At 42.5% G+C, this 25,324-nt stretch overlaps 2 protein-coding genes across 2 annotated transcripts; both read right to left on the reverse strand.

Moving 5' to 3' along the window:
- Window positions 1–5,364: 5,364 nt before the first annotated feature.
- lurap1l (leucine rich adaptor protein 1 like) lies at window positions 5,365–12,284 on the reverse strand. The gene is made up of 2 exons (XM_084924266.1): window positions 11,848–12,284; window positions 5,365–8,706 (listed from the first exon to the last, which is right to left on the reverse strand). Exons 1-2 carry the CDS (start codon window positions 12,052–12,054, stop codon window positions 8,317–8,319), a joined length of 597 nt encoding a protein of 198 aa, XP_084780392.1. The 5' UTR covers window positions 12,055–12,284; the 3' UTR covers window positions 5,365–8,316.
- A 2,962-nt stretch (window positions 12,285–15,246) lies between these two features.
- LOC146391375 (5,6-dihydroxyindole-2-carboxylic acid oxidase-like) lies at window positions 15,247–20,066 on the reverse strand. Its single transcript, XM_084924267.1, has 7 exons — window positions 19,261–20,066; window positions 18,801–19,123; window positions 17,068–17,272; window positions 16,786–16,953; window positions 16,513–16,692; window positions 16,285–16,431; window positions 15,247–16,197 (listed from the first exon to the last, which is right to left on the reverse strand). Exons 1-7 carry the CDS (start codon window positions 19,613–19,615, stop codon window positions 16,010–16,012), a joined length of 1,566 nt encoding a protein of 521 aa, XP_084780393.1. The 5' UTR covers window positions 19,616–20,066; the 3' UTR covers window positions 15,247–16,009.
- Between the last annotated feature and the right edge of the window lie 5,258 nt (window positions 20,067–25,324).

Genomic DNA, 25,324 nt, shown 5'->3' on the forward strand with positions numbered 1-25,324 from the left:
GAGGAAATAATTAATGTGGGAATAACTCAGTGTAGTCTGTTTGTGTCTGTTTTCAGCTGCACGGCTACTTTGTTCACATTACAAATCAAACACGCTGACTGGCTGAGGTTTATCTCAAAGGCAAAATAGACCGAAGTAATGAGAAACGCTACGACTTCTGTAAACTTCAAAGCAAAAATTAATACCACATATTTTTTCTTTCAGTCTCCTCCGTGACTCATGAGCTCGCTATCGGGAGAGCAAAGCAAAAGTTCAAACGCTCTGACGGGGTCAGTGCCTTCTGTACAAGTCTCTTTGATTCCTAATATAGTCACGGAAAGGCTTCCTGGCCTGGATAGAAAGAGCAAAAGGGGAGTGAAAAAAGGGGAGATCAAATGGGATAGACGTTTGTTTTGTTCTGTTCTCTCTATCTGCCGAAGGTTCCCGGCTTATTTAGCCTGCTGTTTAATCTCAGCTGGCTCAATGGCTCAGGCTGCTGCCGAGCGGTCAGGAAAAGGCACCCGATCCAAAAATGCATCAACTGCAGCGAGGCAGTCACTGGGCAACCCCACATATCGTAAGACAAAAGGAGTAATGAAGGCAAAGAACAGGCTGGGTAGAGAGAATACAGAAAGAAATGACTAAACCACAGAAAAAAGAAGAGGGGTGGTTGTTTTTATGTGACGTATTTTATATAGCACTTAAGATGTCGTGAGTAAAATGCAGGTGAATCAGTCAGCGGGATAAAGGTTACAATTTGTGGTTACTGATGACTAATTAGCCAATCCTCAGTTCCCAGTACATAGAAAAGGATTTCATTCAGTGGAATACATCCTTAACAGTTGAGACATGTTGACATTAGAGGTGGTCATAGGGTAAAACTGGTTCTACCAGTTTGTGCCTGTGTAAAAAAAAAAAAAGGAATTCTTTCACAACCAGTATGAGTCAGTATAACAACATTCAAAAACCAATGATTCTGGTTCTTTTAGCTAGTTTTCAGCTATTTTCATTTTCCCTTATCAGGAGCAGTTGTTAGTAGCTACTAGGTGTTAATAAAAGATGTGCAAAATCAGTTAGAAACCTCAACTTTTAACAGATTTGGCTTGGTTGTGAGATACTACTATTAGCCATCTAAGTCTAATCCAATAAGCTGTGAGATCATGCAGGAAGTATAGAGTCAGGCTTGATTGTTAGTGGTATTAATGTATTTTAAATTGAATGAGGCATGATCCTTAATTCAGACTAAGTCAATGTCAGTTTAGGCTAAGATTTAAACTTAATCTTTCTTTTAGCTGCTCCCTTATTCATAATGGGTCATGCCACCAGATGAATCTGCATATTTGATTTGGCAAATTTTTAGGTGGGATGCCCTTCCTGATACAACCCTCCAAGAAATTTGCATCTCCTCCTCATCTCGAACTAGGGAGTTTTTATGTTTTGGGTCTACACTGTTAGCTTTCAATGACTTAGGCTAATTTTTACTGGTGGAGTATTTTATAATTTTAGGCTTGTAGGTGTGCTGGTTGCAAAAGTTTTCAGAGATTCCTACTTCAATCTCAGACGGAGACATAAATCCACCTGGAACTGCATCAGGAGGGCATCCAGTGTAAAAAAAATAGATTAAAACAGTCTCTCTAACCAAGCATGTGGAGCTTCCCACTGTGCTGATCGCTTCTAAATAAGGGACCAGCTGCTGAAAGTAGCATTTTTGTACTTTTTAATGATATACTACTGATTAGAAATATAAATAAATAAATCTTATCAGTTTCAATTTCAGTTTAAATCAACTTAAAAATCTGAAGCCAACAACTGCAGTTCATCAAATGGCCACTTGAGGACAGCTTCTAAAGTGAGTCACTCCCCATAGACGCTCATGTTAAAATATCAAACTTTACAGCAAAGATAAACATGCACATACTACCTAGTGCAAACAACTGCTTTGGCAACAACAGCCAATTTATCCCCCCACCCCAGCATTTTTACAACCCGTCCACTTAAATTGTATCAAAGCTTTGATTGCACAGACAGCATAAAAAGTGGGCGGAGCTATTGTACTTTCTCTTATCCGGTCGTTAAGTGATGACGTGACGAATCCTACTTCCGGGCCTAAAGTAGGCTGCGTTTAATATGGCTTTTGTGTTGTTAACATGTTTAATGTTTTGTATTTTCTTCTATTTAATCTCAAAAAGCTCCTAAAACAGTCAGTGATCACTGTTGACCTCCCTCGGCCAGTGTTGCCAACTTAGCGACTTTGTCGCTATATTTAGCGAGTTTTCAGACCCCCTTAGCGACTTTTTTTTCTAAAAAGCGACTAGCGACAAATCTGGCAACTTTTTCTGGTGTTATTGGAGACTTATTTATGATGTCTTTTTGACGTGAAAGCGCGTATCGCTTTTACTCTCAACAAGCAGCGAGTGCTGCCGTGGGCACCTCGCCCGTGCCAAAGCGCTCACAGGCGGAGGATAGTCCTCCCCCAGCTGCTATCAGGGCAGGAGATGTTCACACCTGTGCGTCCAAACTGCAAATGAATCGCACATGAGCGAAGCTGCTGCTCCCGCACTGACTGTAACACAGTCAGTTCTTCTTTTACTGTTATGCTGTTTTGTGGATCAGGTTTAAAACTACTTATAAACACACACACACACACAAAGTAACTCCACCAGAGTGCCTATTTCGGGTCACTTTTGCCGGTCCAAGCCCGGATAAAGGAGCAGGGTTGGAATTGTGACATTAAAAAAAACAATAATTGCTAAAATAAATTTAATTCGTAATTCTAAATAAACTCTAAATGCATTTAGGACGTTTTTTACTCACTTTATGTCTCTTCCACGATGTTATTTCTCTCTCCAACAAAGTAGGTTACAATTATATTAGCATGACAAATTATGCAAATTAGGCGATGACGTCATTTAGCGACTTCTAGCGACTTTTAGGACAGCCAATAGCGATTTTCCTTACTGAGGAGTTGGCAACACTGCCCTCGGCTTTTATTACCGCTAATCATTTATTTAAGCTCAGTTTTTAAAACCTTAGGATGTAACTACAGCCCAGCCCATGCAGCAGTATATGAATGACTAACCTCGGATTGTGGATGGATTATCTCAGTTGTTCTCCTGGCTGAAGTTTGGTCCTTTTACAGCATCCTGCCATGCGATTACATTTGTTCCTGACCACCGAGAACACTCGCGTTAACTTTTATTGAGTGGAAAAAAAGTTAGCTTGTTTATATTATGCTAACATAGCTGTGTCGCTAGCGGTCACGTAGCACATCATTATATACCAGCTAGCCAAACTTCAGTAACCCTACAAACGTCACTGCTGTTTAGTTTTCTGTCTTCATTTATGTTGGAAGTGATAACAGAGCTGTACGTTTTAATTTGTTTCCAAAACCCCGCAGTCAGGACATGCTATATTGTATTTAGATAGAAGCTAGCGAGCTAACTTCCTTCTAACTCCGTTAAATGTCATAAATTCCGTTTTCATGGATGCCTGGATGTTAAACTCAATTGTTACACCTGGTAGAGCAGAACGCTGATCATTTTATTAAAGATGAAAGACTTTAGACAGTTTTTCAACTCTCAGTAATGCCATAGTGATCGTTCGATATATGGACCTGCAGCGGAGTTTAGGCCCAGACACGGCTAGTGACGTCAGACTTAACGACCGGATTGGTTTTGGACATCTGATTCTGAAGTGTTGAAATGAGCGGGGCACTTGTGACTGTGAAACTGTACCCTTGCATGCGCAGTTTCAAATCACAGATAATCCTCCATTTATAAACACAGTATGACCAATAGTTATTTTTTAAAAAGTCTTAATTTTTTTTATTCAGTACGACCCAAAATGAACGAGTTAGCCCATAAATTCATCAGGTAAGTGTTTCCAGAGGTCAAGTCAGAAAGCTGATTTCTCATAGACTAATATAGGACTGGACGTTTTTCTGAAACCACAACTATCACCATCGGCCTTCAGACAGAATGCAGGTTTTTAGGCATTTTTCGGACCCAGAACATACGTCAGTGTTTTACAGTATCTGTGTTTGACTGACAGGTGGGAGTTTCTGAAGATAATGAGTTATGGCGTCACCAGATTTACTCTAAAGTAGTAAAAAAAAAAACTAATTATAAAAGCAACTAGAAGTGTAGAAAAGAGTTGAGTTGAAAAATAAACAAATTGAGGTTCACTGTACCAGTAAAACACTACGGTGAATTAGGTGTAATTTGTTACATCCAGTGAGATTCCTGAACAGCAGAGTGCAGATTAGGTCTCATGGGTTACTGTTCTAATCTTTGTAGTTGCACATCTGATAAGTAACCAAGCACTCCCTGTATTTAGCGTGCATCCTTTGCCAATGCCAACGCTCTTTTTTTGGACTGTTAAAGGAAGAAATCCAGCTCTGCATCCAAGTTATTGCTTTAGCGCACTCTGCATATCAAGTTTCATAAAATCCAGTTTTGGTGTAATCAGATAAACTAATACTGCTGTGTCTCAGCTCTGGCTTAATTATGACTGGAATGCAGCCTGACCAGCCTGGAGGGCAACAAGTTCTCAAGCTGTCCAATTTCTGTATTTGGGTTTCTCCGATGTTCCTATGTGATGTTTACAGAAGCTCCCAAAGGACACTTCTCTAAATGCCAGCAGAGTAATTTAAGAGGGCGCAGACAGCCGTCGTTAACATCTATTATTTGCAGCGACGGAAACAGTTTCAAGCATCTTGTGCTGTGAACATAGCAGATCCCAAGAGTGGCCAAGTTTCACAAAGCCTTTTTAGAACAATTCAGATTCACAGCGTGGCAGACGGCCAACGAAGCTCCTTCAAGACCTTCTCTTGAAAGTTTATCTGACTTTAAAGCAAAAAATAATCTAACGAGAATGAATCTGCGTGTCATCATCCCATCGGCACTGCAGAAAATGCCATGTGAGGGAAAATATTACAGCAGACCTTGACATTCATTAAGTGATTTTTCCTACAGAAACTTTTCCACAGCTTCATTACTTCCCAGCATGGAGCTCCTCTTGCCTGCTATTGTAATAGAGCTAAAAAAAAAAAAAGAGAAAAGATAACTTAAAGCACTACTGTCCACCACAAGTGTGACTGCACATCCCACCGAGCCACATTCATTCTACAGCCTGGTATAAAAGAAATAGATTATTTTAGCACTGATATTTATTCATATAGAACTTTTCCAGTTGATATAAAGTTGCAGAAGAACTTCCAGCACTCTGAAACAAAGTAAACAGCCGCAGAGAGAAAAGCTAATTAAAGTAGAATAAAATAAGGCGACAAGTTTAGCCTGTATGTGCCGCTTCCCGTCTGAGGGGTGCGCGTCGTCTCCGGCTCTTTTGATCCCTCCCCACCCCCTGAACCCCATTCCAGTACCCATATCCTGTATCCTCATTTGGTACCGTGGTGACAGTTTCCCAGATACCAGACAGTATTGGTTTCCCTTCATCTTGTGGCACAGGTCCAACCCCAGTGTCTAATTTGCTAATGGATCCCTGTTGGAAGCTGCTGTCAAGACTGTACGGCGGTGGAATTATATGTGCACAAGTGAAGTAACGGAGGACTAACTGAGGGAATGAATAAATCATTGTTTTGTACTTTTCCCCCCGAACACGGGCAACTGCAGCCGATTTTCCTCTTGTTTGTTTTCTGCAAAGCCTTGGTGTCATTCACCCCCAGAGTAGTGTGACCGTCACTGCTGATGGGAGAATCTGCAAACTTGACTGTAATAAAGCACTGACTGCAGCATTCCTTGCTTAAATTTCTAAAGATGTCATTACATGCTGGCATCAAGAGGAAATGAAGTATGATGATGGGCTCAAGTTTAATGTTGATGAAGGTTTGAGTCTTGCATGCTGCGCTGAAAGACGGCAGCTGTCTTTATCTTAAAAGCTCCATCAACTGGTCATCCTATTCACGTAGCAAACGTACACTTGTTAAGACCACAGAAAATGGGCAAATGGCAGCTGCCATTCATGTGTAGTGTACCATGCAACACTCTGACTCAGACTCATTCAGCATAAACTGACAGAACCTGTTCGGTAGGTCCAATTCTTTCACGGCCACTAACTCTAGTCTCAACAGTTTCCCTGCAAGTAATGAGCTATCAGTTGTCATTACATGGATATATTTTTTGTGACATTACATTTGGGAAAGTTTAGAGAATAGTTTGTGTTTTTAATTGAATTGCTGACATGAAGGTCACGCTGTCATTTACGCGGATCTTTTGGTTTTAATGGAATCAGCCCGGTTCAGCTTTACAGGAGTCTTTAGCTACGCCGAAGCCTCTGGGTGGTAGAGATAAGGCAGCGTAAAACCAAATAAAGCTGCTTTGCACTTGGAGCGAGACAAAGTTAAAAGCATGCTTAATGTGCCTGGATGCAGTGATTATATCTGTCTGGACCTAATGTAACACTTAAAAGTGTACTTTGTGTCCAATCTTGAGATTGCTGCCACCGTTTAGTAAACACCCTAAACAGCATTCGTCACAGCGCTGGCTCACAGCGCACATGGAGCTCTGTGGACAAAGGGAGCAAGGCAGCATTTCCAAGCGAGCGTAACAGCTACTGAAGTACAGTGGGCAAAGGCCACTCATTCATTTGCAGGCCAATGAGAGCAGGGTTCTCATCTTTCCCATGAAGACTTTCCCTCTATAGCTCGTCTGGACCTGCAATTATCACATGAAAGATAAGGAGCCAGTGCGATGCATTGCAAATGAGAATAACATAACAGCCCGTCAATGATTCTGCATGGCTGGCATTTCAGCAATAGCTCTGTCTCGTCTTTGTTTGCCTTAGTTACTCTCAAGTGACGCAGTCCAGTCATTCCAGCCAGATGACAGATACTCGTGAGTTTCTGGCAGCATGATTTGTCATCTTTAATAACGCTAGTTTATGCCAGCCAAAGAAAATGACTCCAAACACTCCTCCTTTGTTAACAGCTTGGGTATTTTAAAGGCTACAAATAACCAGCTATTTGCCCAATTTAGAGTTTTTAACAATGTGAATTAACAAGGGTAATTTTCCACGGCACATTACACGGGGCACCGCGGAGTCTGACCTCATTATTAAGAGATTATTCTCAACTTCAATCAGCTAAAAAAGGAGAGCACTGTGAGGTTCACGTTCCATCTCATTTGGATCCCAAAATGAGGTTTGTTTCTAAAAACGGGACCTAAAGGTTCAGAATGCATCATGCTTAGAAGTTTCTTTGCTTAAAGAAAAAACAAAACAACTTTGCACAATGAGCAAGAAAAATCACAATATATTATTTCATTTTCCACAACAGATCATCAGCAATCAAATAAAAACAAAACAACAACAAAAAACAGTTTTTGCTTTAAAAAGCAGGCGAATACAAACGTCAGATACGTCAACACAGGAGCTTTAAAGCTAAAAATAACACATTTATGTACAGCGGTGTATCGCTCTCGTTAAACCGTTCTTTAACAACAGTGAATTTAAAATCTGCCCACAGAGCAAAACACGTGTCCCACATATATCCACCATTTATAAACCTCCCATCTGCTGTTAAAGCAGGGCCTAAATTATCTATGAGACAATCAAACTGCTTTGGTTTTCAGTCAAGAATCTGAGCTTTAAGTGTGCAACGAATCTCTTGTGTTTTAGGCTTTAACTACTACTGCTGAGCAGAGTTTGACTTGGGAACTCCTGTCGGTAAACAAAACAAAAACAATAAAAAGCAGAACTAAAAGTTTCACACATACAGCAGTGGAGCTCAGGATTTGGCATGGAAGCAAAGTGCACTTGCTGTGACACTTAGACTAATCACTTGAAACTGTTTTACCTCGAGAATCGTTCAGCATGAAATGTCCAATTTTCCAAATGGCTGCTAAATCCCAATCTAGTCCGTTTCCCGGATGAGCTGATTGTGGTTGTCCCGACGCAAACTCCGAGTCGGGTTTTCCACAGATAGTGAGGAAAATCGGCTGTTCAGTTGATGTTTCTACTTTTTCCACACCCACCTTTGAAAATACTTTTAGGCTAAAAAGTGTGACAGATACACCCAGTGAGGTATTGGATAGCTGAAATCAACTAGAACTTTGAATCATGATAAAACACCCTTTCAATTAACCTGCGTTTAAAGTGTTAAGACATGAATGTTAAGCGTGAACGGTTTGAAGAGGCGCGTCGTTTCGACAGAGTCAGGAAAGTAAAACGTAACATTAGTCATCAGGTAAGACTTGCTAACATCTCGCTACAATTTGAGGAAAAAAAAATAGCATTTGTTTTAAAAGTGAAGAATACTTTTGAAAACCATTCTTCACAAATTACAGTAGTCCCTCTGTAATCGCCACATTTAGCTTATCATTATTATCCAAAGCAGTAGTATTCATCCGACTCCACCCTGAGTTTCAAAGGCGATTTGGCAAAGGCGTCGCCGTCGATCACCGTTTTATCCACAAAACAATCAAGGTCCGTAGGCGAGGGTTCATCCGGGAGGTCCTCTGCTAGTGTGTCCAGGTAACTACCCACAGACAGACCATCCAGGCCGTCACTGTTGCCATCGTTCAAACTATTGAAGCTTCCTCGCAGCGAGGCGCCGTCCTGGCTGTCCGACAGGCTGTATAAGCTGCCGGTCAGGCTGCCGTCATGGCTGGTGACGCTGCCTTTGTCATCTATCATCCAGCGGATGGACTCGATGCCCTCGTTGATGGACATAAGCTGCTGCATGAGCTTTACGTCAATGGCTCGCAGATTTGCCTGTATTGTGGAGAAAAATAAACATTCAAGTAAGGTCACTGCATTTTGCATTTCAGGAAATATGGTTAACATATCAATATGTCTGTTCTCTAAATACATGGCTAATGTATGCAGTGGGTAAGCTTAACTTAAAGGGGGGGAAAGAAAAATTAACCTACACCTTGTAATATTAGACCGTGTCACACATGCCTAGAGACTGGTTGACGATCTCCAATTGGGTTGTGGGCAATTGCTCAAAGTTGATGTCATTTGCAAGCTCAAATTAGTTGTAACAAGGTATAGAGGGCTGCATGAAAAACCATCCTGTGATTACTCTGGCCACTAGCAGATTGCAGTGGCCACTGTAGTTTGTATGAAAAACTTCAACTTGTCTACAAACACTTGCAAAATGTGCCTAGGGTATTCGGTAGCTGTTGGCATACATGTTGGGATTTTCCATACAAACTACAGGCAATCTGCTAGTGACCGAAGCAATCACAAAAAGGTTTTTGATGTAGGACCCTCTTTAGTACAGATTTCACCCAGCAACTCTCAGCAACGACTTGACAACTGGTTGGGGAATACAGGAGGTCATCCAGGCCTCTGTAACTTACCTACATGATAAATGTCTGAGAAATCTGTTTACATTTCATGTGCCCGACAGATCAGATTTTTAAATCAGCAGATATCGGCATTGGTCATAAAAATCTCAGTTGGGTTCTAGCAGTCTTGCTCTTTGCTCAGCTTGAGACAAAGTGTTGTGGGCTGACTTAAAATGACATTTGCAAAGTCTTATCATGCTTCTGACCTCACATACCAAATTCTTTTCTCCCCAGCCAGTATATTCTTCTTCTACTGTGTGACTTGTCTGTTGGTCCCACTATTTTCTCATCATCTACAGAGCAAAGATGGTATTCCAGATTCAACTGTCTGACTGTTCGGAGCACACTGCAGGGGAGCTTGTAGAGTATTTTATTTAGTTGTAATTGCCTAACAGTTATGCGTTCAAAACTGCAAACACAGTAGTGAAAAGTGTACTTCTTAGCATTTATAATGACAGAACTGGAGCAAATGACCCAGCAATTACGTAACCTGTAACAGCCATGTGAGCAACACCAGCACCCTATTTAAATCTGTAGATAAACAGACAGATATGAGTTATGCCAGATTTAGACTTCTGAGGAAAATCGAAGTCGTAACTGGAAACTCCTTTTAACCTCATGCTGTAACCTTCCAGGTAACCTGAAGGGACCTCCTGAGAAATGTAACTACATGTCCGGTCAACACAGATCACAATGAGTCCGACTGGTCTGGAAGATTATGGCGTAGATTTCGCGCTGAAGCGTAATTCAGGCATTAGACTACTTCTTGCCAGTAGCTGTGGCGTGACAATTTAAAGACAAAGTCCACTAACAGTGCAAGAAATAGAGCTCATAAGTAAAGTGGAAGCCATGAAACAACTAAAAACGAGCAGTGTCAGTATTGCTACTGTAAGCATCAAGGTTCAAGGATCATTCCTGGTCTCAGAAATAGTACTCTCCCCCACAGATAAATTAGTCAGAGAAAACACAATCTACTCCAGTCATTGTTGGGTCATGTGACACCGGAAAAACGACTTGTACGCGTGTTAAATCACAGCCAAGAGACAGTTTTTATTCAGGACAATGGATGAACGATGCCTACTTTACACAGTATGGCCATTGACTAAACTTCCTGCCCTGACAAACCATGCTATTGAGGGTGGATGGAACTGCCTATGGAGTCATTCAAAAGGGATTCCCCCTGCGTCTACTTGGTGACAAACGCCCGGTTTGAATGAAAATTGGTAAACGGGCAGCTGCAACATCCTGCTACAGTGAAAACACTCTGAGGCAGATGAAGGCAGACAGGGTTGGTAGACTGTTCCAGACAGCTGCTTTGACACAACAGCTTTTCTTTAGAGTGGATTTGTAACCACCCTTCATTTGGCTCACATTGCTGCCGGTGTGTTTGTTTTGCAAGTATAACCACCTGCCTTATGCACACACACACACACACACACACACACACACACACACACACACACACACACACAGAAGCTCAGCAGATGGAGTTACACCAGAATTATAGGCCAAGCAGCTATGTTGTGTTAATAGGATGGCACCACTGGGTCTCTATCACAAAATGAATATCAGAAACACAATTAGTGCAGCACAGTTTTTGTCTGCACTGGATGCAAAACATGATTTGTGATACAAAACCCCAAACAGGCCTGGTGGGACTGCCGTTTACAGTTAATTTGCTCCTTTGATAAGCCTTTGATTAGTTTGGGCTCGTAAATAATGCAATAGAAAAGCTAAATGCTACTTTCTTGGCACAAACTTGTGAGTGTGCATGCAGGAAGTGGTCTGATTGGATTAGTGGCTGAAATGAGAGACCAGTCACAGTTGGGATTACACTCAGTTCATTTAAAATAAATTCATTTAGTATTTTTTTCTTTTACAGGATGCCTGCATAACAAAATAACTGTCAGCAAAAAGGTGTCATTTAAGTCAAAAAAAAAAAGCCAATTACAGATCTACTATTGTCCTTACAGTAATCTTTAATAAACTAATCCTATCAGAGCGAGATCTGTGGCAGCGGGTCAGTCTGCTGGCTATGACACACCATCTGCTCGGGACTCCTAATACCAGTCTTGACCTTTTTAAAATGGCGCGTTGCTGCGACTCTGTCGGAGTTTGAGACTAGCAGGACATTCCAGGGACATTTGAGAACAATTTGAGTGATCGCAGATAAAACTATGCAAGCATGGGGAGATAATTACAGCTGCACAACTGCAGTGGTCTGGATCATACGACAGGAGGGGGGGCGAGCGCCCTGAGGTGACGGGAGTTCACAAACAGTCCTCTGCCCGCAGCACAGTGTGAACGGCTCTCACCTGCCCCCGTGACAGTCGTTCACAGTTAATGGTTATACCTGGAGCTCAGGTAATGCTATTGTGTCTAGGTAAGGTCCTTGAACGCAACAGAAGAAACAGGACCACCCTGGCAGTAAACAACGATGCCACCACATTTATCTGAAAGTAATTATTAAAATATTACTTACAACACCTGAAATTAAGCTTTAAAGAGAAGACTATTAAACTGTTTGCAACCTACTATAGAGCTCAGACAATACACTCACCATCTCCTGTTTGAGAAACAACATTTTGCTTTCCAGTCTTTTTATGTCCGCAGAGTTAGCGCAACATTTGCAGTTCCCTGAATGCGGCGCTGCGGACTTGTCGTGTTTCCCTCCGGCGAGAGAGCGAAAGAGACTGTCCGGAACTTTTCGGCCCAACTTCGTCTCTATGTCCTTCAAGTCTCGCATGACGCTGTTGTCCTCCTCCATCGCGGGGTGTCACACACGCAGTCAGGACAGTTATCTGCGACCACGGAGGTTATATTCCCACAGCCTGGTGGGCTGTTCGCGCGAGCTTTAATCAGAGAGGAGTGGAGTCAAAGTATGCTAATAAAAGTTTTAAGGCGCGCGCTCATCGCAGCTTCTTCGCTGTGACGCTAAACTCACCGCTGCCACAGCAACAGACCTCCCATTTAAGCTCGTGAATGGACAGTTTAACGACAACGCGCTCTCCCATTGGGGGAGCTTCCTCTGAAACCAGACACCCTACAGGTGAGACGAGAGAGCGAGAGAAATAAAAAAGCAGAGGTGTTTCCAGGATATTATTTTTCAAATGCGGTGGCAAAAGCCCACAAAGAAAATAAGCATGACTGTTTAAAATTTTATTATGAATAACTTTTGGCAAAGTCTTATATTTCTCTTTATTTTCTCACCTCGTGACCCCCCCTGGACAAGCTGAGCTCGTGTTGTCAAGGGAAACTAGTCACAGTCAACTGGTGCTTTCAGAGTCCTATAAGTGTAATAAAAGACAGTTGCTAGAAGTGATAAATGAAGTTGTAGCAGGGGCGTGTCCAGAGGGGTGGAGGGCATGGTTACTGGCCCCCCTGAAAATATAATGCCTCTTTTCGTTAGCGACTACTCAGCTTGAGTCTGCTCTGCTTGGTTTTGGTCATTTTCCATTACAATTAAGTAAAACCTCAATGTGTATGGGGGTCGTTATAGGTCGTTGTGTCATATGTATGCGACGCAAACACAACAGTGTAGGATGTTGAGGCGATGGTATACCTGCTGCTCGGTGTAAAGGTTTTTGTCAGACACAGGGACGACACACACACACAACACCATGCCAGATTACTGTTAGGCTGCTCCCTTGTCACGAGGGGTCACTACAACAAGTAGGTCCATGTTGTACCCCTCGTGACATGTTTGATTTGTCAGACTTCCTGACCCAACAACAAAGGAGACTTGGGTCTCTGTGGAGACTTTAAGCATTAAGTTTATTTTAATTCTAAAACCTTTGTAATATTAGGGCACTTATTAGGATTAGTGGCTCCATAGTACAGGGGTTTACACACTTGGCTAACAAGCAAAAGATCCCTGGTGTCACCCAAGGCCTCTAGGGCTCTTATCAAGAAGGCCATCTGGTGTAAAAACTAAACACCCTTTGTGAATAATGAAGCAGCTGAAGCTAACATCTTCTAGTTTTTTCTTGAGTAAAGAGTTTAAATACGTCTCTGCATAGATTCTCAATCATCCAGGTCATGGTAGTCCAGGGCTCTAGACTAACTTTTTGCCATGGGCGTACAGGTACCGGCACAAAAGTTAGGCGCACACAAATTTTATAATAATTTATATAATATAATGTGTTTTTCTGGATACACTGTGCTTTTTCAGCATTCAAAGATTGATGACACCGTGTCAGAGCACTGGCTATGAATTTCAGAAGGACCAGGCCTTAACAGAAAAGTTAGCAATAGTTATTTTCCTATTACAGCTACATCCACTTCTGTCGTGCCTAGGCTGCTCACTAGGGCTGGGTATCATCACTGATTTCTATAATCCATTCGATTCCGGTTTTCAAAGTCCCGATTCGATTCAACTTAGCCTCAGACAGTCAGAAATATTATAATTCTGATCATTTATCAGTACTGACTTCATCAGAATTGTGAACATCACAGCAGATGCCTTTGTGTGAAAGTAACTGAGAATAAAACACAGAAAAACATGAAGGAGATTTTCCTGGTATGGCTTTTTATAGCAGATAACCTTAAAAATATTCTACAATGTTCTGCATATAAAGTTTAAATTTCTTCAGTATTGAACAACAGAAAAAATAGGCTTTCTTGTCCAAGGTCATTTAAGTGAAAAAAAGAAAAAGAAAAGAAAAAGACAGCAGCCGACAGCGCTGTAAACAACGGTAGACTGGTGGGTAATAAGCGAATGAATAATACAGAAAACCGAGATTGGAGACGGGAAACTGTTCTTGAAGTACAGAGATAGATAGAGAGAGAGCTAGCTGTGCATGAAGTGTGATTTTAATAGTCGTGGAAGCAAAACAGCAAAATTCACGACGACATTGATCAAATGTGAAGCGCAGTTTGCTGCTTCTTTTACTGCTGGCTTGGTGAATTTTGGTTGGAGAGAGACAAAACCTGCAGCTCAGAATCAGCGCAAAAAGACGTAATCACAGCGCGGACCGGACGCATCAGAATCGCTAAGCTCCGACAGCGTGTCCGTCTACGGGCCGTCGGGTGAGAAAGCCGAGAAAGACAAAGTTGATTCTGATGCGTCGGTTCCGCTCCGTGTTTACGTCTTTGTGTGGAATCCGTGTACCTGCTCTCATCTGCTGTTTGGTTGTTGTTGAAATGGTTTTGTGAGCTTTAATCTGAGAATCTGGCGTTTCTGTCAAAACACAGTTATATTTAAAAGTCGATTCAGGATTTAATGAATTGATATCGCTTTATTCAAGCTACTCACCTCCCACTTCCACCTGCACTTTCAACTGGACCACGGCCAATCAGAGAGGTCCCGCCCCTTACTATCTCTGATTGGTTTAGTCCACGATAGGGGCAAAATGTGTGTCTGTTGTTGACCACAGGGAAGGTTGCAGATTTTTTTTTTTTTTTTTTGCTACCCGAACAGTTGGTCGCACAGGTGCAACCAAATATTTTTTTTTAGTCGCACCACTGAAAAATTTGGTCGCACTCTAGAGCCCTGTGGTAGTCCATGGAGCCTGGAAAGAAAGCGTCATGGTTTCATGACATTTCAAGACGTTTCACAAAAAGTCTAAACATTTGTTTCACTGCTTTGCAAAAACACTCAATGCAAACAGTGTTTAACCTCGTGGGCAGTGCCGCTTATCGCGTAACACCATCTGCACGAGGGCGCAGGGCAGCAAATGAGCCTGAAATCCATGCCCACTGCTATCTATGCCAATTTTCTACACTGTATTTGTTCCACATCAAATTCTGTGATTTTCCCGTGGGCCTGCATTGTTCACACCCTTAAGTAGCATAAATGATTCCCAGATGCCAAACTATTTAATGTAAAGCCCCTAAGTTCAACAGAATTATTTATGTAAAAATGCAAAAGTATAAATTACATTTTTCAACTATTGTATGAAAAATGTGTTTCAGCTAAAAAGACAGAAAATAAAGACTCTTGACACTCTTTTACATTTGATCTAAATCACCACTCTGCTTTATTTTCCTTCTACTTCTTCATTTATTACCAACATTTCAAGTCAGGTGAAACAGTAACTTAACACATCATAAAAAAGCACATCTATGTATTGAACGTTCAGTAGGTCCTGCAAAGTTCTAGAAATTAAACTACAGCACCCCCTTGTGGGTAATATGGCTTAATTGCATGGGCACTTTGATGAAATATACCTTTTCTGGTATTGTGCAGCTAAACCAAGCGAACCTAAGAAGTCAGATAAACTCAGGGGATGATGTAGAGTATGCAGTTAGTAAAACGATAGTCATGTTCAAGAAGTATTACTTCCTTCATTACTTTAAATGGATGTAAAACGCTCATTGGCACATTCCTTTCAGGTGTACCCCCTTTTTGTTAACTGAATCAGCAAACACTGAACTTAGAAGTCAGCTGATCTTGATATGTAATTCCTGATTTAAGGCCTTTTTTTTTAACCACTGATCAAATTCAGGGTCCTGGAGGGGTGGCGCTGGGCAGAGATGGGGTGAAAGTCTATTCCAGGGTCTTTTCATTATAAAAAGTCTTCAGTAAGTAGGAAATGTAAAAGTCAATATTTACATCTGCACTATTTGTAAATATAGACGCACAAATGCAGCAACAAAAGAGATGATTTTATGTTCTAGTGAGAACAGATTCAGACTTTAACAAACCACACAAGTGGGTCACTGTGAGACAAAGAGGCGCTTTAAAGTGGGGCTTGTGTGTGTCTGTGTGTGTGAGAGAGAGTTTATACAACAGATTGGCTTTTCTCATCATCGTAGCGCTGGTACTGATCCCCGAGCAGAGGCTGGTGGCCCTCCTTCCTGTGAGACCGGGCACGCACAGCACACGTGGTGAGAGCGAAAACGACCGCGACGACCACAAGGGCAGCGACTATGGCCATGGTTATGATTTCGCTCAGGGTGAAATTTTCACCTGGAAAGGCAGGAGTAAACAATGATTACAGGTCATCTGAGCATTTCTCTGAAGGCGAGATTAAAGGCGTGCGGGTCAAATGTGTACCTGGCCATTCGGCTTGGTAAGAGTAACCGAGGTTTTCAGGGGCGGTCACAAACATCTCCGAGTTGGTCACCGGAGGCCAGAAGGGCACCATGTTGTAGCGCCTGTTGTGACCGATGGGAGCATTTTGTTCTGGGTACACAGCCGCATCTGTCGGGAAGCACTTTAAATTAGCACAAAAGCCATTATGAAGGACAATACGTTTTTTAAAAACAGATGCTACTGAAAGACCTGGGCTGTGCCTCCTCAACCATTCATCAAATATCGCGTCGGTAAAGGTGTGGAGCAGGACGAAGATGGGGTCGTTCGGGGAGAGGTGAGTCTGTCCTCCTGTCCCGTTCAGGAACAAATGAGCCAGGTTGTGGAGGCTCCTCACTATAGGGTCGTAGTTCCCCTTGGGGGCGCTGTAGCCTGCCAAAATAGCACGAAAGGGCACGAAAAGCTGTGTATGTGAACGCAAGAGTTGTATGACGGACAGACAGAAATATCTTTGTGCTCGCTCACCTTCAATGGTGTTCCTGAAGCTTTCAGAGGAGGTGGAGTAAAATGGCGGCGTGTCAAAAGTGTTGACCTGCAGGCAGTCTGCCACGTCCTGGGGCTCCGGGAGACGCTGGACCATAGGCCTGTTCACATTTCCTGCCGGGTTTCTTCTAATGGGAGAAGACTCGGTGCCTGGAGGGAGGGAGCGAAAGGAAAACAACCTGGATATTACCGTATTTTCAAAAAGAACCCCAAAACAAAAAAACCCCCACAGATCACTGCAACATCACCAGTCTCCAGCCTCACTGTTGCAGATGGTTCCCAGCGTGTCGTAGTCCTCCACGCTCTCACAGACGACTCTCCACTGGGAGAAGATGGAGTTAGGACTCAGAGAGTTCATGTCAAAATTGCTCCTGGCTCCCATCAGATCATCTGTGCAGATGTCACATGTGTTTCCCCCGATAGCAAAGTTCCAGTAGGGCAGGGCGAAGGAGGGGTTTTGCAGCATGTCCTGGGTATTGAGTATGAATAAAATCAAAGCATGGCTGGGTTAGAGTGTGTCGCCTTGGATAAGGATGTATTTGACTGTGATGCAAACCAAATGCATTCAGTCTGAAGAGTCGGTATTGCAATCTTTCTGATTTGATTTAAAGTTTAGTTTATTTTTAATAAATTGTGCTAAAAAAGAAAGCTCTAGTGGAAGTCTTTTTAATCCCTTTAGTTATGTAGAACGTCTATATGAAGACAGAAGTTGGGGGGATGTATACGGTTCTATAAAGTCACGATGGATTCAGAAATGATGAAACTTTGTGAAAGGAAGTTGCAGTGCAGCGCTCTTGCTCTGCTTTCGACTTATTTCATGACTTTCCAATGCAAAACTTCGTAGTTTAAGATAAGGCGTAAAGGTAAAGAAAATGTTTCAATAGAGGATTTATAGGGGCAAAATATTCATGAATCTCAAAGGAACATAGTCTGTCTGCTTGGCTGTGAATTATTCCCTCCTTCAATTCTTCTTCTCTGGTGGTTTATCAAAGGAAAACTTACCAAATCCCACTTTTAAAGTCTATGCTTGCTAATATGAAACCAGTTGGGTAAAAGAGTGAGTTCAAGATAGAAATCCCCCCACCACACTATTAAAATCCAGGCATTCTTACCTATATGATTTAAATGCAGCAGGACAAGAAGCAGAGACAGTTCATTCTAATTCTTACTGGAGAAAAAAAAGAGCTTCCACCAGTGTGTGAATGTGAGAGTGAATGAATAGTGGAATTGTAAAGTGCTTTGAGGGCCCTGAAAAGCGCTATATAAATGTAATCCATCATCATTATTATTATTATTATTATTTCCCTCAAACTTCACCAGTGTGACAGATTTGAGGATGAAAACAGAACAACAAAAAACAAGGCACTAATTAGGGATCCCAATTTAAACCAGAAACTTGCTCAGGATAAGGAAGGAGCTTCTCTGCAGGAGTCCAACACTGACAGGGTTCAAACCCACACAGCACACACAGCAGCCTCATTCTCTGTCCTTAATTGTGACCCGACTGATGCATGCAACACCGACCCTGGAGCGGATTATTAACATTCTCCACGTGTCACTTTCGTGATCGTTAAAGTCTACTAACGCCTCTTCAACAAAGCTCCTTTCAGTGCTGTTTTCTCCAAATGGATGGTGTGCAGACCGAATCCAATCTCTAATTTGAAGTGGTTAAAGTCACATTTTGCGCGCTGCTCGCTTATTAAGGTGTGACATTGCTTCGTCAATTATGATTTCTTCGCCATTACAGTTTGCGGGGAAGCGCATTAGACAAAACAAACAAGCGGGCAGGGGAGGGTGGGAGGCAAGAAGGACATTTGTCGGTGTTGAACTGGTAAATTAAAGATGTCGATAAACAATTAAGTGATGATTAGCGACTCTCAGGCAACAAAATCAGTTAGTTTTTTTTTCTTTTTCAAATTTGAGTTAAAAAGACCCTAATGACATCCGCAACACTACAGTGTACGCTGTTATAGATCTAATTATCTGCACTATCTCACCTGCATGTCTCGCTCCAGCTGGAGCAGGTGGTACCTGTGCCAGGTCAGGAAACCGGGGCCCTCGTGCGAAAAATCCACGCCCCCAAAACTGGCCTGCCCCGCGCCCAGGAAGGTCTTGCTGACGGAGTAATAGTGGGACCAAACGAAGTAATTGTAGATGGAGACGTTTTCAAACTGCGTGGTGTTCCCGTCAGGGCCAAAGATGCCCGGATAGTGCCGTGTTGCGATCACCAGCTCGGAGTGCACCGTGCGCTTGGCCTGGTCCAGCGCGTTCACGAACGCACGCTTTTCCTCCGCGCTGAGCTGCATCACGTTTCTTCTCACTGGAGGATTATAGCATTGGAGAAAACAAACAAACAAACATATTAGCTTAACCGGTCACGCGCTGATTGGAAATCGGTTTTTAAAACCCGAGATGCGCGTAACTGGTACATTTTTGGCAGCTTTTGTTTGCACTTACCAACAGGAACTCTTTGGTCACAGTTGGGCCCGGTCAATCCGTGTTTACAGCGGCCGCAGTTATGACCACTGAAGTTTCCGTTACACTGACAGGTACGGCTGAAAAAACGGCTGGGCCATCGTTCCCGATCATCCCGTCCGTCGTGCGGGTACTGAGGCCCATGCGGCTGTGTGTCCACCGCCACCGGCACACACTGTCCACGTCCGGTGCTGGAGCCACACGGGTCATTAGGCAGTCCAGAGGGCGACGGGCAGCACTGTCCACTCCTGAGACCCTCTGGAGTCACACACTCTCTGGGGAACTGAGCGCTCACAACCACCGCGCCCACAATCACCAAAAAGCAGAACTGCCACATTATCCAAAAAAGAAAAGTCGCTGCCAAAGTTTTACGCACGGCTGGTTTCGAGTCTGTTTTTACTGACTGACTTCGAGTACAAACCTGAACTAATTATTTCCCCTCAAAATACACTTGCATCACTTCACATCAGAAGTTATTTCTTCTCTGCCAAATGAGTGGGTGTAAACCTCCACCTTCCATGCACCCACGCAAGACTCCACTTGTTTCCCCCCCAAAACCACTGAACCGACGACCTTAAATACCGGATTAGCGCATGACTACCCGGATTTACTGACTCCCGCGTGATCCCATCACATAACATCATATTTCCTAGGGATGGAGAAGGTAGTGTGATCCGGTCATGCACACTTTTATTCCTCTAAAAAAAGTCCCTGGATGTCTACAGTCGACCGAATAAACACAGCATTAAATGTAAGAAAGTCCAATTAATAACCGACTCTAAGAAACACAAATTATGATAAATGACTACTTCCACACACACAGTGTAACGTCTCAGTGCGCTTTTATGAGCACTGTATGAAAATTAATTAGCTATGAAGTAATAGTTCCCCCTCACAAATCCTTTAGCAAAGCAATAGATGTTTGGAGAGTTAAAATAATAATAAAAAAAAGATTTTCAGCATGTTGAAGAAATTCAACCTAGTGTGTGTGTGACACTGGAATTTAATCTTGCCTCAGAGGTTTGCTAAAGTGATCATATTTCAGGTCATTTGACTTCTCAGGAAGGCCCCTCCACCCGCCCTCTCCACCTCCTTCTTTCCCCAAACCCGAGCCTGATTTTACTGTCCAGAGCATATGAGACTTGAAAGCACGAACAGCATTTATCCCACAAGAAAAAGTCTTTGAGAAATGTAAAAATGTCTCTGTGTTTTAAATCAGAATAAATAACAATGCAACAGGTTCCTATTTCCATGCACGTCATGCATGGAAATTTAAAATCTGAATTCAAAACAGGTCAATAAATACTTTGCTGGTTTAATCAGCCTTTTAAATGCTCAGCGTGATAGATTGTTATAACTTGCCTACAAGGAAATTTGTCGTCCCAGTCAGAGCTTACACAGAAACACACAGTGTTTGTTGAGGGCTCGTACTGCACGCACAAACCTAAAGCACACTCTTCTCCATCTGAAAGTCCTTTGTCTCCAGCTCCTCTGGCAGTAATGTGACGTGGGGAATGAGGTGATCAGTGTCATGAGAACTAGCTGTGTGATGTCAGACTGGAGGGATTGCATGTAGGAAGGCTTTTGAGGTAATAATGGTGGCAAGTCTGGTTGTTGGAGATAAAGAAGGTATAATGGTGTTTCATGCAGGGAGGGGAAACCCAAGATGTGGCCTGGGGAGGTCACACCACACAATAATGTCATCTGGGTGCCCCACACAACCAGTGCTGAAGCTGGTTCTGCTGGCTGAAGTGCTGTAGTTCCCATGCAAACACACAGTACTTATCGGCGATTAATAAAGGGCAAGCTCAGGAATTCTTTCAGATTTTTTGTTAGCCAACTGTGTGTTATGTAGACAAGGTTATTATATTTCGAATATATCCAAAATCTTTGCAAAAGTCTCGAAGAAATCCTCAGGACTACAAAAACTTTATAGTGCAAGATGTAAATGGTAAAGAGGTAAACAGTTTCTCGGCATGTCTGTTATAAAAGACCATAAAAAGTAAGAATATATGAATTTTACAATCCCAGAGAAGCAGAAGGTGGGACATCATTTTGTCTCATCAGGAGTAAATTCAGGCACAGCAGGAGGGAAAGCTGTATACCTGTCACACACAAGGACCTTCTGTTTCCAACTAACTTTAAGGAATTATTTAATATTCTTCAACACGGAGTACAACACACCCCTAAAGATGGCTGTGATTTAAAAACATAGATACGGCATGTTTGCTAGCAAGCCTCCCAAACGTTTAACAGCTTGGACGTGTGACCATGCGATGAATCTTTCAACCACTAAAGACACCAGAGAGAGAGAAAAACATGTTTTCCTGCAGCTCTAACTTAAATTCACTTCTAAAGAATGAGTTACGGCTCACTTCACAACGAAGACTGGATGTAAGCCTGCACAACAAACCATTCACATGACACCTTGGCTTCTTTTCTTCATTTGTTTATGATAAATGTGTATCTTTTTATTTTAACTGTATTTTTCTTTTATGTTGATACTGTTGATTGACAGTGAACAACTGTGGTTAAGCTAAGTGACAAAAGAAGCAAAGATGTCTGCTTGTGCTTGCTTAATAAATTCTGGCAGGACTGATCAGGCGAACAGCAGCGTGTTTCCTCTGCTCATTATTTCTCCTGTTTTACAGAACGCTAATCTGCCCGTTACACTTGATGCCATGAGAATCCAAACAGTGCTGAGAGTCTGAATTTGAATTAAATCTCCAGGACTTATTTTCCTGTTACGTCAGTTCAAAAGTCACATTTTTGAGAATAGCCACTGAATGATAAACAGATTCGCTGTTGGTCCGATGTGACTTTTGTGGATTTATCTTCAAAGGCTCACATATAAAGAGACCATAATTCTTTGTGCAGCTTTGAATTCCTTTGTGTAACAACAGCTAGCAACCTTCAGAAAGATGCTGACCCACATACAAGAAGTATCCAGACTTCTTCTGTTTGCTCAGTTTCCAAAAATTTAAACAACTTTCTTCTTTTAAACACGATTCTGATCTCACCACATTATTTATCAGCTGCATTTGAGGTGAAGGTTACTGTTAATTGTCATTCATTAATCATGTACAACTCTTGTTTTACGTGTAGTTACGGCATTTATTATGTTTATTTTGTGCCTTTGCTTGTGTTAGTTCTAATAATACAAGTTTTATACGTATAAAGATATTACATATAAGATAACTCAGTCCTTGTATTAGATGGAATGTTACCTAATTTTCAGTTAAAATCTCTTTCAAAGTTACTAGTAACTATAATTATTTTGCTAACTCTCACCATCAGACTGTGTTATTGGGTAGTGGTCTAACTGGTTATGCTTACTAACTCTGATTCTCTGATTCCCTCCACATAATTTTTTATCTTTGTTGGCCATAATTAATGCATTTAGCTAATTTTCTTGATTCACTGTGATGTTTGTATCCAGGGTCATGCCTCCATATACAAAGAGTGAGTAACACCCCAAATTAATTATCTGGGTAAAGTTATTTTATTATGATGATTCTTAAATCCTTTAAACATGCAGCCTCGCTGAGATCGGGACCTTGGCTCTTTTTTTCCTGCTGTATTTTGATACAGTGAAGAAAGGACAGAAAAGCAGGTGCAGAGAGAGAGAGAGAGAGGGGAAGACATGACGCACAGGGCTGCAGGTCAGACTCAAACTTGGGCCGGCTGCTCTCAGCCGTATGTCACGTGGTCGCCCACTCAACACACTGAGCTAAACCGGTGCCCATTCATCCAGTTTTTCTAAGCCCAGTGTGAGTAAAATGTATAGCTGGTGTTAGAAAGTCCTGTGACCTGACACTGTAAATACTCTATTTAAATGTAATAAGAGATTACAGGTGACCAGAAAGTCTTTGAAGTAGAGCCTTATAAATAAACACCAGACACTCTGGCTGCCTTCTTTTTGTTAAAGAAGGCCACCCTACCTTTTATATAAGAGAAAAGCATCACTGCCGATGCACACTGTTGATATATGCTTTAAAGCAGAGGCATGCTTTTTACACAATCACCATAATTAAGCAAAAGTAGATACAGTAATCCATCCATCCATCCATCCATCCATCCATCCATCCATCCATCCATCCATCATCTTCATCCATCCGGGGCCGGGTCGCCCGGGGCAGCAGCCTAAGCAGAGAAGCCCATACCTCCCTCTCCCCAGCCACCTCCTCCAGCTTATCCGGGGGAACACCAAGGCGTTCCCAGGCCAACCGAGAGATATAATCTCTCCAGCGTGTCCTGGGTCTGCCCCGGGGCCTCCTCCCGGTGGGACATGCCCGGAACACCAACCCCAGGAGGCGCCCAGGAGGCATCCTTGTCAGATGCCCGAACCACCTCAGCTGGCTCCTTTCGATGTGGAGGAGCAGCGGCTCTACTCTGAGCCCCTCCCGGATGGCCGAACTTCTCACCCTATCTCTAAGGGAGAGGCCAGCCACCCTTCGGAGGAAGTTCATTTCCGCCGCTTGTATCCGCGATCTCGTTCTTTCGGTCACTACCCACAGCTCGTGGCCATAGGTGAGGGTAGGGACGTAGATCGACCGGTAAATTGAGAGCTTCGCTTTTACACTCAGCTCCCTCTTCACCACGACGGATCGGTGCAGCATCCGCATCACTGCAGCCGCCGCACCAATCCGTCTGTCGATCTCCGGCTCCCTCCAGGGCCGGAGATACAGTAATGTTAGATTCAATAGAAAACACACGATATGTGCAAATACCCAAAATCATCAGTCTTTGTGAGAGGTGTTTCTTATGAGTCTTATACCGCGTGAGTTCATAGTTTTCAATTGTTTCCATGACTATAAAAAGTTTAATATGCAGAAGAAGCAAAAAAACAAAACAAAAAACAACAACAACTTTCCTCTGCTTTTAACGTGTCATTTCCCCCCAGTTTAGCTGTTCTATGAACTATTTCTACAACATTCAATTGAAATCTCCCCTTAACTGCCCCTCGAGCATGTGGATGTTGATTTGCTCCATTGTTCCTCAGGTGAAGGAGCTGAGGTGGAAACAAAAAGAAAAGCACTGATTACTCCAAATAAGCTGATGATACCAGTGAAAAATCTTGATTATTTTGGTGTGCTGCTATCATAACCTCAAGGCAGTTTTGCAATTAGAGAAAAAAAAGTCTGTTTTTGCTTACAGACTCTGCAGCCATAACCCTAAGGACTTAAAATCTAGGGCAGGATCAGCAAAGCAGATGCTTTCAAAAACATCTTACAGTCTGCCCTTAATTCACAGCAAGCCTTACCCTGGATTTCAGAGGGCACTTGATAGCTTTTAATTGTTAGATATTATCTAACAACATCGAGGACATGTATATTAGCTATCCTCCAGGGGGATCAACATCCTCTAATTAGCAACCAGATGCTTTGCAAATTCACACATCAAATGCTCGTCATAGGGAGATCTTTCAGGAGAGGAAGAAAAACAAGTTCATGTCAAGGGTCTGGCTTTAAATAACAACATCTGCTTTCTGTTGAATGGCAAGTAAAGAGTAAAGCAGCAGAAAATGAGTGTTCCTCAAAAACAACACTTGCAGTTAAATGCATGGAATAGTTGTGCAGTAAGTACAAAATTTAGGCAGCTTTTCTTTAAATATCCAACTGAAGCTACGATATGCATCATATCGGGGTGGATCCATTTTGCTCTCAGAACTGCTTTAATCTATCATGGCACAGATTCAACAAGTGCTGGAAACATTCCTTGAGAGTTTGGTTCACATTGACGCAATAACATAATTCATCCATAATGTGAATCTCCTATTCCAGCACATCCCAAAGGTGCTCTATTGGACTGAGATCTGGTGACTGGAGGTCATTTGAGTGCAGAGAACTCATTGTCATGTTCAAGAAACCGGTGTGAACTTTATGACGTGGTGCGTTATCCTGCTGGAAGCAGCCATAAGAAGATGGGTACACTGTGCTCATACGGGACGGACATGATCAGCAGCAACACTCTGATAGGTTGTGGTGTTTAAACAATTCTCAGTAAGTACAAAGCAGGATCAAAGTGTGCCACAAAAATACCCCCC

This window comes from Perissodus microlepis, chromosome 3 (assembly GCF_051167445.1).
Source record: "Perissodus microlepis isolate ML-2025 ecotype Zambia chromosome 3, ASM5116744v1, whole genome shotgun sequence".
Taxonomy (NCBI): domain Eukaryota; kingdom Metazoa; phylum Chordata; class Actinopteri; order Cichliformes; family Cichlidae; genus Perissodus; species Perissodus microlepis.

What these genes read in the sequence shown, in the direction of transcription:
- lurap1l (XM_084924266.1), bottom strand. Translation starts at nt 12,054, where the DNA reads ATGGAGGAGGACAACAGCGTCATGCGAGACTTGAAGGACATAGAGACG. An exon ending in TGTTTCTCAAACAGGAGATG is followed by an intron (nt 8,707 to 11,847) that starts GTGAGTGTATTG and finishes TCCACAATACAG; the next exon opens with GCAAATCTGCGAGCCATTGA.
- LOC146391375 (XM_084924267.1), bottom strand. Translation starts at nt 19,615, where the DNA reads ATGTGGCAGTTCTGCTTTTTGGTGATTGTGGGCGCGGTGGTTGTGAGC. An exon ending in GCTGGGAACCATCTGCAACA is followed by an intron (nt 16,954 to 17,067) that starts GTGAGGCTGGAG and finishes CCCTCCCTCCAG; the next exon opens with GCACCGAGTCTTCTCCCATT. An exon ending in CTTCAGGAACACCATTGAAG is followed by an intron (nt 16,693 to 16,785) that starts GTGAGCGAGCAC and finishes CTATTTTGGCAG; the next exon opens with GCTACAGCGCCCCCAAGGGG.